The 21,530-nt window shown below is 42.6% G+C and overlaps 1 protein-coding gene across 3 annotated transcripts in view; it reads left to right on the forward strand.

Moving 5' to 3' along the window:
- The first annotated feature begins 19,813 nt into the window (after positions 1-19,813).
- Positions 19,814-21,530, forward strand: part of LOC148534441 (alpha-1,4-N-acetylglucosaminyltransferase-like) — a 39,734-nt gene continuing 38,017 nt past the window's right edge. Inside the window, exons 1-2 of one of the 3 annotated variants that reach the window (XM_088466865.1) lie at positions 19,814-20,008; positions 20,099-20,431. In XM_088466865.1, the coding sequence (XP_088322991.1) occupies positions 19,838-20,008; positions 20,099-20,431 (504 nt within the window). In that variant the 5' untranslated portion in view covers positions 19,814-19,837. Of the gene's footprint in view, positions 20,432-21,530 lie in introns of all 3 variants that reach the window. The other 2 variants (XM_088466864.1, XM_088466863.1) reach the window with 2 other exon arrangements.

Here is a 21,530-nt window from a genome sequence, read left to right on the forward strand (position 1 = left end):
TGGAGGTGCGGCCCGCGAGTGTGAGTGCAGCTTTTTTTGGTGTCACCCCCTTGAAGGGTGACACCCAGTGCGGGCTGCACCCCCCGCACCCCCCTAGTGACGCCACTGGCAGAGTATGATGGGCAGAGGGTGTTGGGGAGAGGCAGAGGATGATGTAATGAGGTAGAGTGTGACAGGCAGAGTGTGATAGTTAAAGGCAGAGGCTGAAATTGAAAGGCAGAGGGTGATGGGCGGAGGCAAAGGGTGATGAGGATAGGCACATGGTCATAGGAAGAGGGTGACATGCATTGGCAGAGGATTATAAAGTATAAGTAGAAAATGATGGGCAGAGGCAGAGGGTGATGGGCAGAGTGTGACAGGGTGACGGAAGAAGAGGAGGGTGTTGTGCAGCTGTTGACAGGAAGAGGCAGAGAGTGACAGGCAGCATGTGATCTGTAGAGGTAGAGAGTGATGGAAAGAGGTAGAGGGTGACAAGCAGAGAATGATGGACAGAGAGTGATTGGGAGAGGCAGAGGGTGACAAGTAGAGGGTGATGGAAAGAGGTAGAGTACAGGGACAGGCACTCAGGGTAGGCAGGGGAGGCGGGACTTCCCCTGTCATACTCCTGAGATTTGATATAAAAATTATTAGAATAATACAAAGATGATATTTATAATTTATAAACATCTTCTTTGTTTATTGTAATCATTTTTATAGGTAACAGTCACCAGCTTTGTGGAGCTCCCTGGGACTGCAGGGAAATGAGAGATGAGGTAGTAACAGCTTGGCCTTGCTTCTGTAAGTCAGACACTGCTTGCAGAGCTTGGGGAGGGGCCACACCACATGCAGTAAACTGCACAGAAAGTGAGCTAATAGAGGCATGCCTCTGAGAATGGGGGGCAGCAGCAAGAGCAGGTAGGATAATCTATGGACACTGAAGCTTAGTGTAGTGAGGGGAGAGGTACAGTGAGCAGGGGGTGAGACAGGCTCCCAGCACTGGGACCCATCAACATGTGTGCCTCCCAAGCCATTGACCTCACCGCACATCACTGGTAGAGTGTAACAGGCAGAGGATGATGGACAAAAGCGGAGGCTGACAGTGAGATGCAGACGGTGTTGGGCAGAGGGTGACATGGAGAGGCAAAGGATGATGGGCAGAGGCAGAGAGTCATGAAGAGAGATAGAGGATGATGGGCAGTACGTGATGGACGGAGGCTGATGGCAAGTACTGTAAATACAGTAGGGTTAATGCTCCAATCTTTTTTGTTTATAATGCAAGCTTGATATGTGCCCTATTAGGCCCTCAGCCATTGTTCAGTGTGCCAGTAAGGCAGTAATACATTAAATTTAATTATTGCAAGTAATTTGAATGAGTGGCCTACAAAAATGTTATACTGTAATTATTTCAAGGCTAAAGATTTGAAACTGCCTCTAAACTTCCCCTGGGGAATCAGTATCCTTTGTCTTTGGCATTTCTGTGTAATGCTTAATCTCTGGTACAAACTATAATTACTACTCAATGGGTCCATCAGATGAAGTATAGTAGGTATAGTCTCCGAAAATGTTCTTAAATAGCACATAACTTCTACACTTGCCAATTATTTTCAAAACTATACTTAACCTCAGAAAAAAATAGTTATGTTGCTGCAAAAGGGCTACATGGCCAAAACCTTGCCCTGAAAGAGGTTGGAGTTTTGGTGGCTCAAAGGGGCATATTCAATTGGAGGCAAGAGTAGCAAAAATCCCGCACCCGCTGGGTTTTCCTGCAGGTGTAGGATTTTTGCTCTTCAATTAGGAGTGGGCTTTTTGATTTTTTGAGTGAATGTGAGGGTTTTTTTGCGCACCTATAGAGCATGACCAATTTTTCCTAAAATTTACAATTTTAGAAAAAAGGTTGGGAAATGCTCTGGAACCCTGGCAGCACCCCTCCTAATGACTAATTAAGCAATTGGTAGTTTCCATTTAGTTTAATTAGTCACTAATACTCACCTTCTGAAGTGCTATCTTCTGCATCCAGCATCGGGACCCGGTCTCCTGGAGCAGTGCTGAGTATGTCGTTGTGTATGAGTAGCACACCCTTTGCCTCCCTGCAGCCCATGGAGCCTCCCAGCAGCCCCCAGGACTCCCACCAGTCTCCTTCCTCCCCAGTGAGAAGATGGATGCAGAGGCCACCGGGCATGGGGGTCTCTGAAAACCATGCAACCACTTCTTTTAATTGGATACCATGGGTATCGGGAGTGCGCATACTTGCTGTAATCCAAAATTGGGTGCAAGGTTTTTTCCTTGCTAAACCTCGCGCCCAATTGAATATGCCCCAAAGTATTTAGGTCTGTCAGGATCATTTTGGTCATAAGTAGTTGAGTGTAAATCAATGCTGCCAAAATGCACTTTTCAGTACTGCACATATGCAGCAAAAAGCAATATGTCTGAAGCTGCGTACAAACTAGACGAATAATATGGATGATTTTGATATCATTAAATGATATATCGTTCATAGTGTGCATGCACTGAATGAACAACGATGCATGCACCTGCTGGATGATAATGATATCCCTTATTGGCTGAACTTGCAGCTCAATCTGGGGATATTGTTAATGACAGCCTACTCACTGGTGCAAGATTCATGTTGATGATGGTGATAATAAACATGGACCATGTTTTCTCTGTTAAGTAAAAATATAATATAAAAGAAAATCAGCATGCCATCCTACTGCCCTTAAAAAAAACAACCACACTAGTGCACATCCTAGGCTGGTAGCAGCAAAATCAATGGACATAAACCATGAGCGTCTCATAAATATCCACTACCAGCAATAGGCTATGCCAGCCAGCAGGGAAATCCACAACGTGGTATGCCCTTGTCAAAATGCCAGCTAACCCTAAGCTGGTCAGCACAGAGGACCTCATTCAGAGTCGGTCGAAGCGGCCGCATGGTCGTACGGGAAAAGGGGCCGGATATGTAAATGATTCCCTCGCAAGTTGCGTCCCTAAGTTCGGATCGGTAGCTGGCCAACCAAGGGGAGGAAGCGGCCGGAATACAAAACAATACGCCCCCTTCTCATACGCATTACACATCATCTCCGGGCATATAAGGATTAATCGAGACCATCAGGAACCATCGGAACTTGTCGTAGAGCTTAAGGTTGACCATACCCTCTCTTAAGCTCTACGATCATGTCAGTGTAAAAACCTCCCATGTCACATGTGCCACGACGCTACTTTGTTAATTATGCACTCCCATAAACCATATGCACTCCCATAAAATGCCGTTTGCATAATTAGGCACGCCTGCGTTCAGATCTCCACTCCCCCGTTTTCAAGCAGCTTCCCCTGTTACCTCCCACGCCTCAATCTGTCACTCAAACTACCAACCTGGCTGTGTTCAAGGAGAGAGAAATTTCTGATCGTAGCGGCTAGTTTGCGCACACGCATTGTGGACTTTACGCATGCGCAGTATAGCGAACATTGGTGGCGTACGACCGTGCGGCCGCTTCGACCGACTCTGAATGAGGTCCAGAGTTCTTTCACCAGGGTGAATTGGGTCTGTGGTGGCCATTTTCCTAGTGTTTTGCAGAGGCGCAGTAGGGAAATCACTGGGAAAATGGCTGTCATGCCATTTCCCCGGTGACCTGCGCATGCACAGTAAACTCTGGGCTAGCACTAGAGTCTACTCTAATGCTTGGAGTCAGCTGCACTCAGTGCAATGCCAGCTGCAGGGTAGAGAGGAGGGGTCTAAAGAGAGACTGCACATGGGACCACTCCTCCCTTAATATGCCCCTGAGCCTGTAGATGTAGTTCTTATACCTGTGATCCACCAAGGGTTGGCTTGGGAAACAATTTATCTATTACTAATAGGTTAGTGAATTACTTCTTAAATCTGTCCCCTACCCAGGAATTGGACACATGTATTCTGAATGACACTTAACCATAAAATGCTAGTTTATTATACATAGAGATGTGTGCAGACTAGGGATGAGCGGGTTCGGATTTCAGAAATCCGAACCCCACGAGCCGCCCCCGATCCGAGCCGGGAACCGAGTCCGGCTCGGGTTTTCCCGTCTGACTCGGAACTGAAATCATGGCAAAACTTCATCATCCCGCCTTCCGGATCTCACGGGTTATGGATTCTATAAAAGATCCCCGCATTTCTCACTCCGGCTGTGGACAGTGAAGAGGGAGGGTGGGAGTTAGGGCTGGCAGGGCTGTGTTGTCCATAGGGGCTGTGTCCACTCCTCCAAAGTCCAAAGGGGCTGGCTGGACTGTGTTGTGCTGCTGTTGTCCATAGTGGCTGGCTGGGCTGTGTTGCGCAGTCAGTTGTCCATAGGGTCGGTGTCCACTCCAAAAGTCTATAGGGGCTGGCTGGGCTGTGTTGTGCTGCTGTTGTCCATAGGGGCTGGCTGGACTGTGTTGTGCTGCTGTTGTCCTTAGGGGCTGGCTGGGCTGTGTTGTGCTGCTGTTGTCCTTAGGGGCTGGCTGGACTGTGTTGTGCTGCTGTTGTCCATAGGGGCTGGCTGGGCTGTGTTGTGCAGTCAGTTGTCCATAGGGGCTGTGGGCCTGATTCAGACCCGCTCGTGAGCACTGAGCGCTCGCAAGCGGGTCGATGTTGCCCAAGTGCGCATGCGCACGACGGAGTCTGCTCCATGGTGCGCATGCGCGAGACCCGAATAATGACGGCCAAGCCGTCATTATGGGTCTCGCACCAAAGGGGGCATGCTGTCGATGGTGATTGACAGCACGCCCCCTTTGGTGGGTGTGCCGGGGGTGTGGCTGCCCAGACGGAGGCGTTCCCATGGGAACGCCTACCATCTGGGGCAGGCCCCACTGACATAAGAGCTGGCAAGGCTGTGTTGTTAAGTGCCCCATAAAGGCTGTAGTCCTAAAGGGGTACTCTAGTGTTGTCCTGGGGGTGATCTGTCCATCAGGGGTGCTCCACCCAAGTGCAAAAAAACATTTATTTCTGTGCTTGTGAATTGTGTACACTGTAGCTGCACGTGCATCAACAAAGGAGCAGTGCCAAGCGTGCGCCTGTGTCATAAGTAAAGGGCCGGCTGGTTCATCTCTTAAAGGGTGGTGTAACCCCCATAGTGCACTTCAAAAAAAAAATTCTTCTTTTCTGTGTTATGAATTGTGTGCGCTGTTGCCGCACGTGCATCAACAAAGGAGCAGCGCCAAACATGCGCCTTGTCATAAGTCTGTTAAAGGGTGGTGTAACCCCCAAAAGTGCACTTCAAAAAAAAATATTATTTTCTGTGTTTGTGAATTGTGTGCGCAGTAGCCACACGTGCATCATCAAAGGAGCAGCGCCAAGCGTGCGCCTGTGTCATAAGTAAAGGGCCGGCTGGCTCATCTCTTAAAGGGTGGTGTAACCCCCCAAAGTGCACTTAAAAAAAAATAAAAAATTCTTCTTTTCTGTGTTGTGAATTGTATGCGCTGTAGCCGCACGTGCATCAACAAAGGAGCAGCGCCAAGCATGTGCCTGTGTCATAAACCAAGGGCCGGCTGGCTTGGCTGTTAAAGGGTGGTGTAACCCCCAAAGTGCACTTCAAAAAAATTTTAAAATTTTTCTTTTCTGTGTTGTGAATTGTATGCACTGTAGCCGTACGTGCATCAACAAAGGAGCAGCACTAAGCATGCACCTGTGTCATAAATCAAGGGCCGGCTGGCTCGGCTGTTAAAGGGTGGTGTAACCCCCAAAGTGCGCTCCAAAAAAATAAAAAATAATTATTTTCTGTGTTTGTGTGCTCCTTAGCCACACGTATACATCAATATGACATAAATGGAGGACCAAACTTTGTGTGCGCTGTAGCCGCACGTGCATCAACAAAGAAGCAGCGCCAAACATGCACCTGTGTCATAAGTCTATTAAAGGGTGGTGTAACCCCCAAAGTGCACTCCAAAAAAATCACAAATTCTTCTTTTCTGTGTTTGTGTGCGCCTTAGCTGCACGTATATATCAATATAACATAAATTGAGGACCAAACTTTGTCCGATAAAATAAAATAGGGAAAGATCAATGCCCAATGACATAGTAGAGGGCATATAAAATCCCAAATGACAAAGTTCAGGAAAATGACCTTAAAAAAAAACCATTTAAATCATCTGAGGAGAAACGTAAACTTGCCAACATGCCATTTACGACATGGAGTGGCAAGGAACGACTAAGGTCTTTCCCTATGTTCATGACTAGTGATTCAGCTTCACATGACAATGGAAGCCCTCCTCCCGCTACAAAAATCAAACGAGTTAAGCTGGCAAAAACACAGCAAAGAACTGTGCATTCTAAGATGATATCACAAATCCCCAAGGAGAGTCCAAGTGTGGTGGCGGTTGCGATGCCTAACCTTCCCAACACTGGACAGGAAGAGGGGGCTCTTTCCACCATTTGCACGCCCTCTGCAAGTGCTGGAAGGAGCACCCACAGTCCACTTGCTGATATTCAAATTGAAGATGTCACTGTTGAAGTACAACAGGGTGAGGTTACAGGTGTAGCTGGTGCTGAGGAGGAAGTTGACGAGGATTTTGATGGTGTTGTGGTTTGTTTAAATCAGGCTCTGGGGGAGACAGTTGTTGTCTGTGGGATGAAAAAGCCCATCACGGTCATGCCTGGGCAGAAGACCAAACATTCCACCTCTTTGGTCTGGCAATATTTCTATCCAAATCCGGACAACAACTGTCTTGCCATATGTACCATATGTAAAGGTGAAATATGTAGGTGTAGGGACGCTAACCACCTAGGAACATCCTCCCTTATACGTCACCTGCAGCGCGTTCATAAAAGGTTACTGTCAAGTTCAGAAACTTTGGCTAAGACCGTAAGCAGTCCAGGGACACCTAAATACCTTTGTCGTGTTGTATCCAAGTGCCTGCAAACCACACCGTCAACTTCCTCCTCATCAACTTCCTCCTTTGTCAGGATCGGAAGTAGGACCTCATTCAGAGGCGGTCACAAGAAGCGATCTCTCTCTCTGAATGAGGGCGGGCGCTTCTTTTTTTTTTAGTGCGGCCTCCTGGTCGCAAGCTAAGCTGTGGATTACCACCCACAGCTTAGCTAGCGACCAGGGTGATGGTCGCGATGGTGATCACCATCAAGACCATCGGGGCTTGCGACCAGACCCTAAGGTTGGGTCTGAGCACTCGCAGCCCCAGGGAGCTTTCTGCTCTGATGGAGCAGGAAGCTCCCCACTGACATCACTGATGATGTCAGTGAGGCTGCCCACAAAACGGTAGGTGTTCCTTAAGGAACGCCTCCATTTTGGAATCCACCCCCCGGGCCGCCTACAAAAAGGGGTGAGCTGTCGATCAACATCGACAGCCACCCCTTTTGTAGCGAGCTCCAGAGCGAGAGAGTTTCTCTCTTGCTCCGGGGCTTGCACGCGCATAGTGCGGCCGCTGCGCGTGCGCATGTCTACCCATTGACCCAGTTGCAAGCACATTGGTGCTTGCGACCGGGTCTGAATGACCCCCGTAGTCCTGCAGGCCATGTGACTGGCATGACTGACTCTCCTATCTGGGATTCCTCCGGAGAATCCTGCATTGCAAAGCCTACTGCTGCCACTGCTGCTATTGCTGCTGGGAGTCGTTCATCATCCCAGAGAGGAAGTAGGAACCACTACTTTTACTAAACAATTGACCCTTCAACAGTCCTTAGCGAGGAGGGTGAAGTACGACAGCAGTCATCCTGAAGCAAAATGGATAACTGAGGTCTTGACTGCTATGTTGGTGTTAGACATGCATCCGGTATCCGCCATTAGTGCAGTGGGATTTAGACAATTGATGGAGGTAGTGTGTCCCCGGTACCAAATCCCATCTAGATTCCATTTCACTAGGCAGGTGATACCGAGACTGTACAGACACGGCAGAAAAAGTGTCCTCAGTTTCCTAAAAAATGCGGTTGTACCCAATGTCCACTTAACCACGGACATGTGGACAAGTGGAACAGGGCAGACTAAGGACTGTATGACTGTGACAGCCCACTGGGTAGATGTATCACCTTACGCAGCAACAACAGCAGCATCACCAGTAGCAACAGCTCAGAAACGTCAGCTTGTTCCAAGGCAGGCTACGCTGTGTATAACCGGTTTCAGTAAGAGGCACACCGCTGACAACGTCTTAGAGAAACTGAGGGAAATCATCGCCCAGTGGCTTACCCCACTTAGACTCTCCTGGGGATTTGTGAAATCTGACAATGCCACCAATATTGTGCGGGCATTACATCTGGGCAAATTCCAGCACGTCCCATGTTTTGCTCACACAATAAATTTGGTGGTGCAGAATATTCTGAAAAATGACAGTGGCGTGCAGGAGATGCTTTGGGTGGCCCTGAAAAATTTCTGCCCACTTTTGCCATTCAGCAACTGCGTGCCGAAGACTGGAGCGCCTGCAAACACTCTTGAACCTGCCCCGCCATCACTTGAAGCAAGAGGTTGTGACACAGTGGATTTCAACCCTCTATATGTTTCAGAGGATGGAGGAGCAGCAAAAGGCCATTCAAACCTATACAGTCAACATCAGTGGCAAACCAGCGCTGAGGAGTCTGGTGGGGCCAGATGCACCTGACTAGCAGTCAGTGGTGGCTCCAGATGTGGGGCTGCAGCACAGTCCAAAATTCAAATAGGGGAACCACACCAACTGCCAGTGAGTCCTGAGTGGCAATGTTTGTCAACGTATGAAAGGACAGTTGGTGCGGCTCCCATATTTGAATTTTGGACTGCACTGCAGCCCCACCACTAGCAGTATTTATACCAAGGTGTTCATTCCTACAGCTATTGCAGGAAAACTATTTAGCACAGTAGAATACTAACATTGATATAAATACCCAGCAGTATTTATTTGCTAAAACAAACTAAACTTGTTTTAGAAGATAGATGAGCAATGACATGTTTCAATTTATCTTCAGATTACTGTTTAATCATCCAGCCAACTAATACAATATCATTTTAAATAAAGTAGCTTAGGGGTAGTCTAGTGGCCCCTCTTTGCAGCAATTTATTTTTCACTTGAAATAAACAGCAATTATGGCATTTTTACAGGCTGATTAGTCAACGGAGGGGAGATATTTTCTTAGACTATTGCAGTTTTTTAAGAATTTAGGACCAGCATCTGCAGGACTACATATGGAGCACTTGAAATGATAAGTGTGCCTGCATGTTATTGGAGAATAAAGGCAAAGGAGGGGGTTTGCACCTAACTCAAGCGCAGTGGAGAATGATTTCTGTGTTGTGCAAGGTTCTCCAGCCCTTCGAACTTGCCACACGTGAAGTCAGTTCAGCACTGCCAGCTTGAGTCAGGTCATTCCCCTCATCAGGCTTTTGCAGAAGCAGCTGGAGAAAGTGAAGGAGGAGCTAAGACGGAGCGATTCCCCTCGGCATGTGGGACTTGTGGATGAAGCCCTCCATTCGCTTTGCCAGGATTCCAGGGTGGTCAATCTGTTGAAATCAGACCACTATATTTTGGACACCGCGCTTGATCCTAGGTTTAAAGCCTATGTGGTGTCTCTTTTTCTGGCCGACACAAGCCTGCAGAGGTGCAAAGACCTGCTGGTGAAAACACTGTCAGCTGAAGCATAATGTGACATGTCAACAGCTCCTTCTTCATTTTATCCCGCAACTGGGGCTGCCAGGAAACAACTTAAGTATCCTAAGCAACCTGCTGGGGGTGATGCAGGGCAGGCAGAACCAAGGTTGGACATCTGGTCCGGACTGAAGGACCTGGCAACAATTTCTGACATGTCTACTGTCACTGCATATGATACTGTCACCATTGACAGAATGGTGGAGGATTACATCGGTGACAGCATCCAAGTAAGCATGTCAGACAGTCCATACCTGTACTGGCAGTAAAAAGAGGCAACTTGGAGGCCCCTGTACAAACTGGCTCTATTTTACCTGAGTTTCCCCCCCTCCAGTGTGTACTCTGAAAGAGTGCTTAGTGTGGCCGGGAACCTTGTCAGCGAAAGGCATAGGAGGTTGCTTCCACAAAATGTGGAGAAGATGATGTTCATCAAAATGAATTATCAATTCTTCCAGGGAGACCAGCCTCCAGAACGTACAGAGGGACCTGTGGTGGTGGATTCCAGCAGGGGTGAATTAATACTCTGTGAGGATGAGGATGTACACAACACTGAAGAGGATGAGGAATCGGTGGATGAGTAGGATGAGGACGACATCTTGCCTACGTAGAGCCAATTGTGCAGGGACAGATTAATTGCCAGCTTGTTTTGTGGGGGCCCAAATGAACCAATCATTTCAGTCATAGTCGTGTGGCAGACCCTGGCACTGAAATGATTGGTTTGTTAAAGTGTGCATGTCCTGTTTATACAACATAAGGGTGGGTAAGAGGGCCCAAGGACAATTCCATCTTGCACCTCTTTTTTTTCTTTGCATTATGTACTCTTTGGGGCCTAGTTTTTCAAACTGCCATCCTGTCTGCCACTGCAGTATCACTCCTAGATGGTCCATGTGTTTGTGCCGCCCACTTGTGTCGCTTAGCATAGTTATACAGCTACCTCGGTGCAACCTTTTGGCCTAAAAACAATATTGTGAGGTGTGATGTGTTCTGAATAGACTGGAAATGTGGAAAGCAATGTTATTGAGGTTAAAAATAGCATAGGAACAGAAAAACCCACAAATTCTGTGATTTTAGCTGTTTTTATGCTTTTTACCAAAAAAATACAGACCCAAAACACGGAAGGGTGGTTTTGGCAAAACCAATCCAGATCCAAAACACAAAGAAAGATCCAGATCCAAAACTAAAACACAAAACACGAAAAGTGGCCGGTGCACACCCCTAGTGCAGACCCCATGCTTTAGTTTTGATCCTAAATCTACATTGTATTTGGTTTTGGTAAAACCACCCCCACAGTGTTTTGTTTTGGATCTCTTTAAAAAATTATAAAATCAGCTAAAATCATGCAATTTAGACCATATTTTGTTCCTACAATATTATTAACATCAATAATATTTATTTCTAGTCATTTCCAGTCAATTTTGACCACCTCACAGCTCACAGTATTATTTTCAGCAATATTGGCCAAAGGCTGCAACAAGCTGGCTGGCTAAACAAATTGACAGATCAGTGGCACAAACACATGGCAGGGTAAAAGAATATAACACATCTATGAAACAGTGACATAACAGTGGCAGACAGGATGGCATTTTAATAAGCTATACAACCCTATTAAATATTAATCAAGAACAAATAGCCTACAATTAAAAGTCTAGTAGAAAATATTACCAACACACCATCAACCAGCAAATCCGAAATCACAGGCCTCAGGCCAATACAGACGATTCAAGCCAGAGTAACAGAAGAGAAACAGGTTAGTGACAAGAAATTGATAATTAATAATTAATTAAGAGTTATAAATTAAACTAAGCAACAGAGCAGTGGCACAAGCACATGACATATTAAAAGAATACAGCACAAATATGAAATACAGTTGCACAGCAGTGGCATACAAAATGGCAGATTAAAAAATTATATTACCCTATAGAATGTTTTCATTAAACAAGAACTAATTACCTAAAATTAAAAGCCTATTAGAAAATATAATATACTAGCTGTAGTGCCTTGCATTACACAGGCAAATCAACGACCAAACATCATTACTACATATTAAATTGATAAGGGATTTTGTATGTTGACATCTGAGTGACGTTTAAAGAAACATTATGAAGAACATAAACAAAAGTAGTGTAGTTCACCACAGGCCAGTTTTGTAGACAACATTTAATGTTTTTCTTCTGGTCCTAATATATACAGATTGCCATTGCTTGAAACTCAAGAGAAAAGCAAGACGTCTAAGTGTATACCAGCCACTTTCAGAGCTTGGCCCTGTGATTTGCTGATGGACATTGCAAATGCTAGCTTCAGGGGGAATTGGAGACACTTAAATTGAAATGGTAAATCCCTAGGGATTATGGGAATCCTGGGTATGAGTACATTTTCTCCCTTTACCAATCCTGTCAAAATTGTAGCTCTGTTGATATTTTTTCTGAGACTTGTAATACATAATATCATACCGTTACATAGTTTGCACTCATTCTCCATCTTCTCGATGACTACTGTATTAGGAGCTAAGTGCTGTATTCAATGAAAGGATCATAGTGAAATGCAGCCTTTAGCATAGAAGCCCAGAGATGGTCAAAATGAATTATTATAGTCGGTGCATAATCGTCTGCTCTTGGGTCTCAGATGCTCGAAGCTTTATTTGTCACCTTGCTTGCCTGTGGACTCTCACTTGTGTTTGTGCAGAAGGTCCCACTGCAAGCAATTATTGCTGCTCTAGCCTTAGAGGATATTTTTTAACAAAGTGCTCTTACGTTGCCTGGCATTAATGTTGGAATAAAATGTGTGTGTGAAATTATTGAAATAACACTGGAGGCAAATTATACTGGAAAGTGTGCAGCATCCTCTGCTGGGGAAAGATAGTAATGCTATATTCTTGTAATGCTATATTCTTATTCTTTTCAGTGCTTATCAGTGGGAGTTATGGGAAAAATATAGCCTATGTTCTAATAAAGCCTCTAAAACTATTCTCATGCCAATTTTCAAGTCAATCAATTAAAAAGTTTGCTCGTGATTGAGCAACAAACATACATTTCATGTTTATATATTAGTTGGGATTACCAACACACTTCCCCAAAGCTGCAAATTCTGATGGTGCTGGTAAATTAGCTGCTAAATAGTTAAATTATTTTAATGCACTCCCAAAATTAATAAACAACCCTGGACTTATGAGGTTGGTCTGGTATTTTGAGATCCTCTCTTTCTGAGGAATTACAACACTGGACTAACAAGTTTGGAGCTGGTTAATGTTATGGCAGGGAGAATGCATGCTGTGTGTCTCCCTGCTACAATATTATCCCCCTGGCTGGTTCAGCCTGGTGCTGGTTACTGGAGAATTGGAGGAACCACACCGTTTTCCCCCCTATTTTTCATTACCAGATCAATCGTATAGGTCTGGGGCTGGTTACTGATTTCGGGGTTGACTCCACAATTTTTCAAATTGACCATGTATTCTATTACTTTTGCTACACAGTGTATGCAGATCTGTGCAGTGCTTTCATCTCACTCATAAAAGTGGAGCAACTTCAGGGAGGAATAGGTTCTACATTATGCAGACAAAAGTAATTGAACACTGACAGCAACTGGATCAATAAGATTTTATTGATGCCACCATGTACAGTGATTACTGCAGACACCCTTCTTGGCAAACTGTCAACAAATTCTTGCACAACAGCAGGTAGTATGTTTTGCCATTCCACCTTAAGTACAGTGATCAACTGTGACACTTAAGGTCTAGTCGGCCTAGACTGCACCCGTCACTCCAATTCATCCCAGAGGTTCTCAATGGGGTTAAGATCTGGACTCTGAGCTGACCAGTCCATCCAGGTTACCGAAGTTTCTGTATATCAGTCTAGCGTTGCCTGGAAATATGACAGGTGGCATTGTAGTCATGATAAAAACCATTTGTTGTTTCCATAGAATTGCAAGTGCATGGGCCTCCCTATGAAGTGTTCTTGTCGAAAACTCCACATTAGTGGCCATTTGGAACTCGTTTGCAATGGCATGCATGGTATGCATTTCGCTTGCGCGGGGATGTCTAATCACTTTTGTCTACATAGTATATAATGTAAAAGTAAACATGGAGAGATGTATTTGTAATCCAAAACACTTGAGATCCAACATTTATGGGATTATGCCTTGGTTTGACTCGGTACCCCCAAATTTGGGTGTGTTTGCTTTTCAGCAAAACCAAATCGCTCATCTCTAATTATTCAGCAATTCTTCTGGAAGTTAAAAGTTTCCAATGTTATTTCAGTAGAAGCAATAACATTAGTAAAACATACTGTATAAAGCCACACAAAGAATATAGTATTGGAAAAACAAAACTTAGCTATGAATTGTCTTATTGTTGCACTTGCTAAATTACCAAACATTCCAATAACTACCCTTAGACACACACCCAATTCTGCCTTGAGTATTCCAACTAATATTTCCCAAGGTTACTCCTCAATAATGCACTATGCTGTTCCTGCATGTGCTCTCAGTTGAGCTTATAGTTTTCAGTATCCATACCCTTTTCTTACATTAAACCAAATGAACGTACCAGAGACCTTATTGTTGAGTACTGCCTTGTCCCCCAAATCAGCTCTGCTATCCGCTAAGGTTCTTCTTCCAGAGAGCTGTCATTGCATCAGGTGGTAAGTTGGTCTCTGCAGTAAATTTTCCCTTATGTGACTAACTAGGAGGTGTTTCAGAAAGTGAGTGCACTGGAATGGCCATACATAGTGTTTGTTTCAAATTGGTCTAGTCATTCTTGCAAGTGGTGATCAGTTTACTGGTTTCAGCAGTGCCCAATAGTTTGGTTAGTTCAGTTACATGAGATTCCAGAGAGCAAATTTGTTTTTCTTCTTGCAATGATATCTCCTGGTTAGTCTGCTCTCTCTCTTTCTTCATTCATTTCTCCTTAGGGAACATGATTTCTAACTGTCTCTTTAAAGCTCTAAGCTTCTCTTGGAGTTCTTAATTTTGCTTCACTTTCTGATGCTTATGCAATTGTACCTCATCAACATTCACTCACAGATTAGCCCCATCCAATCTTTTTTTTTTGTTTTCTTGTTCCTGAAGAGTGGTGAGCCTTAAAATATGATGAACCATATATTTCTATGTGTTCGATTATATCTGCATGCTATTGTTCATCACTTCATCTACTGTATGCCTTAACAACTGTTAATGTTCTTTAAATAGCCATTCCATAATGTCCATCCTTCTCTGCTCTTTAATATCTGTGTCCCCTTCGTCCAACTTCAATTTCTGTTTACACCAATCCTTCTCCAGTTGTTTCAAAGCATCTTGAAGGGCCAATTTATTACCATAACTGTGGCACTATTTGTCCTCTTATTATCTATATTCTAAATTTCTCTACTAACATCTCTTCATGTCAACAGAAACAGAAGACTATTTTTCCCTTGGAACGGTCTCTTCCTGTTGGTAAACTGTTCTGTCTTCTGGTTCTTTACCAACTTACTGGAGGCAGTAGGTTTAGCTATTTTGTCCATGACACTTGAATTACTATCTTAATTGTTAAGTTTAAATCTCACTCCCTTGCCTTTGGATTTTTTTTCTCTTTTCCATCCCTACAAAGAAATCTTTAAACCCTCTTTCATCTGTTCCTCCTGGAGCACCTGGAATTAATTCCTCCCTTTGGTTCGGCACATCTTCTTCATCAAAATCTCACCCCCTCTTGCCTCCTTGTTCCTTATGGTCTCCCAATCCCCTAATTGTGGCCACTAGGGCAGTTAGGCTGCCTTTGTCTATGTTCTTTTGTTTCTTTTCCATAATGTGTAATGTCATAAAGTAGAGGCACCAATCAATTCTAATTAATGGTTGCTGACACCTGGATGGTAAACAGGCTCTGAGTGTGACTTGATCTCAGCAGTGCCTCCAACTATAACCACTGCTCACCTGAGTCTTAATAAGGAAGCTGAGACATGAAATCTTTTGAATAATAAAGCTGACTAGTGGCTCAACCCAAGCTATCTCTAGATGTTACCCTTATGCTTGTAATTTGGTTAGCTTGGTAAACCTTTTATCTATTACCATTAGGTTAGTAAATTATCTTTTAAATATGTCCCCTTCCTCAGTATTTGGACAGGTACTTTGAATGATACTGTACTTAATTGTAAATGTTATTATTATACAGCACATGTTATCGAAGTGAAAACAATATTATTAGTAAAACATATAAAGTCACAATAAAAATACAATATTGGAAATACAACTGACTGACTGTTGCAATCCTTAAATGACCAAAATTTTCTATATTCTCGATATTCCAATAACTACAGTACTTTTAGCCACTCACCCAATTCACTCTAAGAGGAGCCCTATTAATTAATGTACTTGAGTATGTTTGTTACCAAACTAAATGCATTGAATTATGCTATTTTATGGTTCCAGCTTTTTATTGGACATTCACGATAAAGACCTGGGTGAAACACTGTTTTATTTAAATGCTTTGTGTCATTCTTTTTATTATTGGGCCAAGACCTTCAATGGTGAATTAGAGTCCTGAGAGAGGACTATACCATAAGCTTTATTGGATTCAGATAAGCTTCACAAATTCTAAATTTAAGTATGCATAATTAGGGATGTGCAGGCTCGGATAGGTTCGAGTTTGCACATTGAGTTCGGATTTTTCCCTCCAAAAAAATGGAACTCAGAAATAGGCAAAACGTCATCTTGCATGGACGAACATCATCATTCCTGGACTTTTGTGCAGGAATGATGATGTTCTTCCATGCAAGATGACGTTTTGCCTCTTTCTGAGTTCCGTTTTTTTGGAGGGAAAAATCCGAACTCAACGTGCAAACTCGAACCTATCCGAGCCTGCACATCCCTATGCATAAAACTTACCTCAGAATTCACCTATCATTGTGTATTGAATTGCTACACTATGAGCTCGCTCATGTTCTGTTGTGTGTGTGCATACGTATGTATATGTGTGTGTGTATATTTACTGTATATATATATATATGCATATATATGTATATATATATATATTTATGTACATATTGAAACACACACATTATATATATGTATATATATATATATATATATATATATGACAAAAAGAAACAGGACGGCACTCCAGCGGTTGACAACCAATTACGCAGCTGAAGTGTCTGCTTTTTTGTATGGATGTAGAGAGCCGGAGTGCTGTCCTGTTTCTTTTTGTGTCTCTATTGTTATTGGGGAAAGGACCTGGCAACGCTGCCTACCATTCTGTGGAGTGCTGAGCATACACAATCTATATATCTATATATATATATATATATATATATATATATATATATATATATATATATATATATAAAAAGACAACCACTCTAAAGCATACAATAAGTTAGAGTGCTGGGATGTCACAATTCTGACACCAGCATAGTGCAAATGGCAGCACTCGGTGTCTTTATGCAAAATTCATCATATTTTGCATCAAGATGCTGAGTGCCACCATTTGTCCCATATATATATATATATATATATATATATATATATATATATATATATATGTACCAAGCTAATCTATTTCTGAGCCATTACCAGTCCATTGTCTCTGTAGTTATAGCTAGCTTTCTGTTTGGCCAAACAATCATGTAGTGAAGCCTGTTTAGACAGCACAGTGGCTGCTCAGAAGGATTTAGCTATTGTAGGTAAGCAGTATTACAAGATTATACAAAATCATTGGCATCACAAATTGATGGTAAGAGTCTGCCTTTTAATAGTTAAAATATTTTCAAAAGATTACACCTCAATAATAACCTATATAGCGTTCCTGTATTTTCTGTTAGTTGAGTTTATAGTTATTAGAAACCAGTTTATAGTTATTAGAAACCAGTATGTTAAGTGCTTAGATTAGTATTTTGATCATTCAATACTGATTTTATACTGTGCAGATATACTGATATACTGATTTTATACTGTTATAGTTAGCTTATCCTGCTAGACCAGCACCTCACCAAGAGAATCATTATTCACAGGTAACTCTTTTACTGACTGAAGTTCCATATTTTGAATTATTTCTGCTGAGAGTTTTCCACTGTATTTTATGTGATGCAGTAATTGTGAGGTTCAAAGACCTGCTTCATATTGATCTCTCTCAGTAGTGTGTTACATACTTAGCTATGTTGACACAGCCCTAGCAGCATCTCTAATCATCAGGTATGCAGTCATAGGATCATTCTTTCTAAAGATGAATAATCCATATTTGGCTGTACTCCACCCCCTCACCTCATCAATGCTGGACTCTCTGAAGGGCCCTAGGCCTGCCAGCTAACTGACCAGCCACAGGCCCCAAGCTTTTCCTGGCTCCTCCTTCAGTACAACCAGCTGACTAATGCAGACCTCCTCCGCTAACAAGGACCACAGTTCCAACTTTCACTCTTCTTGCCTCAGTGCATAGCTTCTCTTATGTTGTATTGAATGATAATAATAATAATAATAATAATAATAATAATAATAATAATAAAAATAATAATAATAATGTTGTCATGGCAGCCTCCTTCAAATCACCTCATAGCTGAACAAATAACAAACACCCCTATTTTAACCCCCATAGTGTTGACAGTAGCACAAATTGCAGTTAATTACATTTAAAAAATCACTAGAAATATATAAATAATCTTCAGAACATTCAGGACTAAATGTAGTATGGTATTAACCTACAGGTGGATTTTAAATCTGAAGACTGACACCTAAACCTTTTGGTACAGTATTCTTATTTGGCAACTTATTTATTGCTGAACTGCGATAACTGGTCATTTGCTCATAACCCTGTGATATTTCTCAATGTACAGCAGACTTTAAATGAACTATGTGACCATCTCACGGTCTGACATCTTGCTGCCACCAACTCCAAGGGGAGTGTAAAGTCTTTCCTTTAATAAGACCCCCTTCTAAATGCAAATTAATATTAGTACAGTGTGTCTTTCTGTTTTACATTATGTGCAGCAACTCAGTCTGACCCTAATTCTGATGCAAGTCCTGAAGCAGGCACATCTAGCGATTATTATTAGACTATGCATGCACCGGTAAAGCAATCATAGACTGTGCATGCACCACACCATGCATATGCACTGTGATGGAGTGTACAAGTGTGGTCAATTTACTCTGGGCATGGTCGCTTCTCTCTGTTCATGAAATAAGTGCTTCTGGGCAGCAACTGGGTGGTTGCCATATGGACACATGGAAAAGATATGCCTGATGGTAGTGTAATGTGAGTGTAGTGAGTGTGTAGCCTGGTGTCCATGCTTGTTTTATCATGAGCAAGCAGCTGGAACCGCTGTTTCAGGATGATTTTTTTTTCACCCAGCAAGGAGTGGGTTTAAGTGCTGGTACTAATAATGATAGCTGTGGATGGAAAAACTGCAGGCGGTGTGATGCATATGGATGAAGATGGACGGAAACTCATACAGATGGCAGGATACTTGTGGTAGCATAAGGTAGTAAATCTAGCTAGAAACAACGTCGGCATTGTGGCTACTTTGCATCTGACTCAGAATCAGAGCCCCTGTAGATAGAGCTATCTCAGCTAGGGCACCAAATCTAAAGTATAAAGGGATCGGTTTTAAGTTAGGTCTTGTAGCCTTGAAGGGGGAGGAATCTCCCTCTTTCCTGTAGGAGATCTCTGCCCACCCTTGCATATTTCTGCTTACTTGATGGTGGGCTGTCTTGAAGTTGATTTGGTTCTCTGGTTTGATTTTTGTATTTTTCAGGATTCAGGTTCTTCCATGATTGGTGGAAAAGCATTACTCTTCATTTGCAAAAGTTTATATTGTAGGACTGGGAAGCACCACCCCTTTGAAGCTAGGTAGGTGGTCCTGCTCTTGAGAGGGGATTTGGATCTGTTCATTAGGATCATTTTGTCTCACTCAGTGAGCAGGTATCATTTCCCAAAATCCAGCTCACATTTGGACTTATGTTATGTCCCTGTATTTTGTATCTCCTGTAACCTTGTGCTATGCGGACTGTCTGCAATGCTTTATCACCTTTATTCTAGTTTTTGCCATATCAATTACCTTTAACCACAAACTATGTTGTTGTGTCATTATTGTATTGGGGAGAAAGAAGGTCATTTCATATTATTAATTAAGCCAGAACTTGAAACTTCCCCAGGAAATCAGTCTATGCCTAGTTTTCTGGATTTGCAAATCAACCTGAATATACTGAACTTTGGTGGAAAGATTACAATTATTAATTTATATTAATTTCCGGGTTCAACCTACCATTACAAATATCAATAAATGTTAATAGAGTAATGTGCTTTCTCTTGCAGTCTGACAACCGTTTTACGACAATGTTAAAAGTGCTGAGGATATTGGTCTTCATGCTTCTCTTGGTAGTCCTTGCGTTCTTCTGCGGAATCACCTACAAAGAGAGTATTATTTCTTACATGTCTCTCTTCCCAGAAAGAAATATATTTAATGCTTTGAACTCAAAACTGTTGACAACTCAGGAGGATGACACCGTATATGTGCAGTTTACCAAAACAACCTCATCAAGTTCTGAAACATTAAGTGAACACAATGGTGCAAGCCAAGAAAACACCTATTTAGAGACCAGCAAAACCTCTTCAGATACAACAGAAAACATTCCCTCCTATCCTATAAATTCATCAGACATTTTAGAAGGTGGTGATAGTATTATATTTTTGGAGACATCGGATAGGATTCAACTCCCTCCATTGGTGTTATGTGCTATTGAATCTGCTGCTCATCTGTACAAGGACAGACCAGTGGTTTACTTCATGAAAGGACTGAATGACACTAACTCTAAAGAGACAGCAAAGGAATATTTCCCAACGCTGTCATCTTTTAACAATGTGTATTTCTTCCCTCTCAGAATGGACAATGTTTTTAGAGACACGCCACTTCTCTCCTGGTACAAAAAGGTATGTTATGTTACTTTCCAATTTATTTCCTCAAAGCATAGACCAAATAGACTATTTACTGTATATACCTGCACCTTTTTTTATGCAGCATACTATATTGCTTATCTGTCCAAAAAATACTCTACTGTGTTTGAGGCTGCTGCACCCAAGGATACCTCTTTCTTTTTTCCTAGTTATATATAAAATAAATTGTGTATTTCAAGAAGTGTGTGTTCAGTTCAGATGAGTGATGCAGTGTATACTGTTCTGTGTCTGGCGGTGTCCCTCTCTTAATCTGCACCCCAAAACAATTCTCACAAACACCTGTTCTTCCAAGTGCATGAAAACAATTGCCAGTGTTGTCTGTGTCTAAAAAAAAAGCCATTAATGCAAAAAAAATTGCATAGTATGTTATCCTTCCAGTGTAAGCGACGGTGTGTGCAGTAGTATGACCCCATCATCTGCACCCCAAAACAATTTTCACAAAGATGGCATGACAATGTCTCCTGCCCAAAATTATTGACATCTCTTCCATGACTCTACAGGATACAGTAAATATCAATAGAATGGTGGAGAATTATTTTAATAAAAATGTACAAATGAGCATGTCGCACAGTCCCTTTGAAGAATGAGAGGAAAAAAAAGGAATTTGGTGCTCCTTGTACAGATTAGCTTTGCTTTACTTAAGCTGCCCACCCTCCAATGTGTACTTGGAAAGAGTATTTAGCACAGCCTGGAACCTTGTGAGCAATCGGCATAGGAGGCTGCTTCATAAAAATGTGGAAAAACTGATGTTCATAAAAATGAACTACAAATTCTAAGCAAAAGAACTTTGCTGCCAATTACAAGAAAGTCCAGAGACTTATGTAATGGTAGATTCCTATGGGGATGAGCTAATATTGTGTGATGATCATATTAACAACACTGATGAAGGTGAGGATGAGGATGATAATGACATCTTCCCAATGTAGACATTATTAATAACACTGTTAATCACCTTAAACCCATTGGTAGCTTGTTTTGTGGGCGCCCAAACAAATTAAGCACTTCAGCCCCTGCCGCTGTAGTGCTTGGTTTGTTAATCTGTGAATGTCCTTTTTAATATACAACATAAGGGTGG

This window comes from Taudactylus pleione, unplaced genomic scaffold (genome assembly GCF_031769625.1).
Source record: "Taudactylus pleione unplaced genomic scaffold, aTauple2 ptg000066l, whole genome shotgun sequence".
NCBI lineage: Eukaryota > Metazoa > Chordata > Amphibia > Anura > Myobatrachidae > Taudactylus > Taudactylus pleione.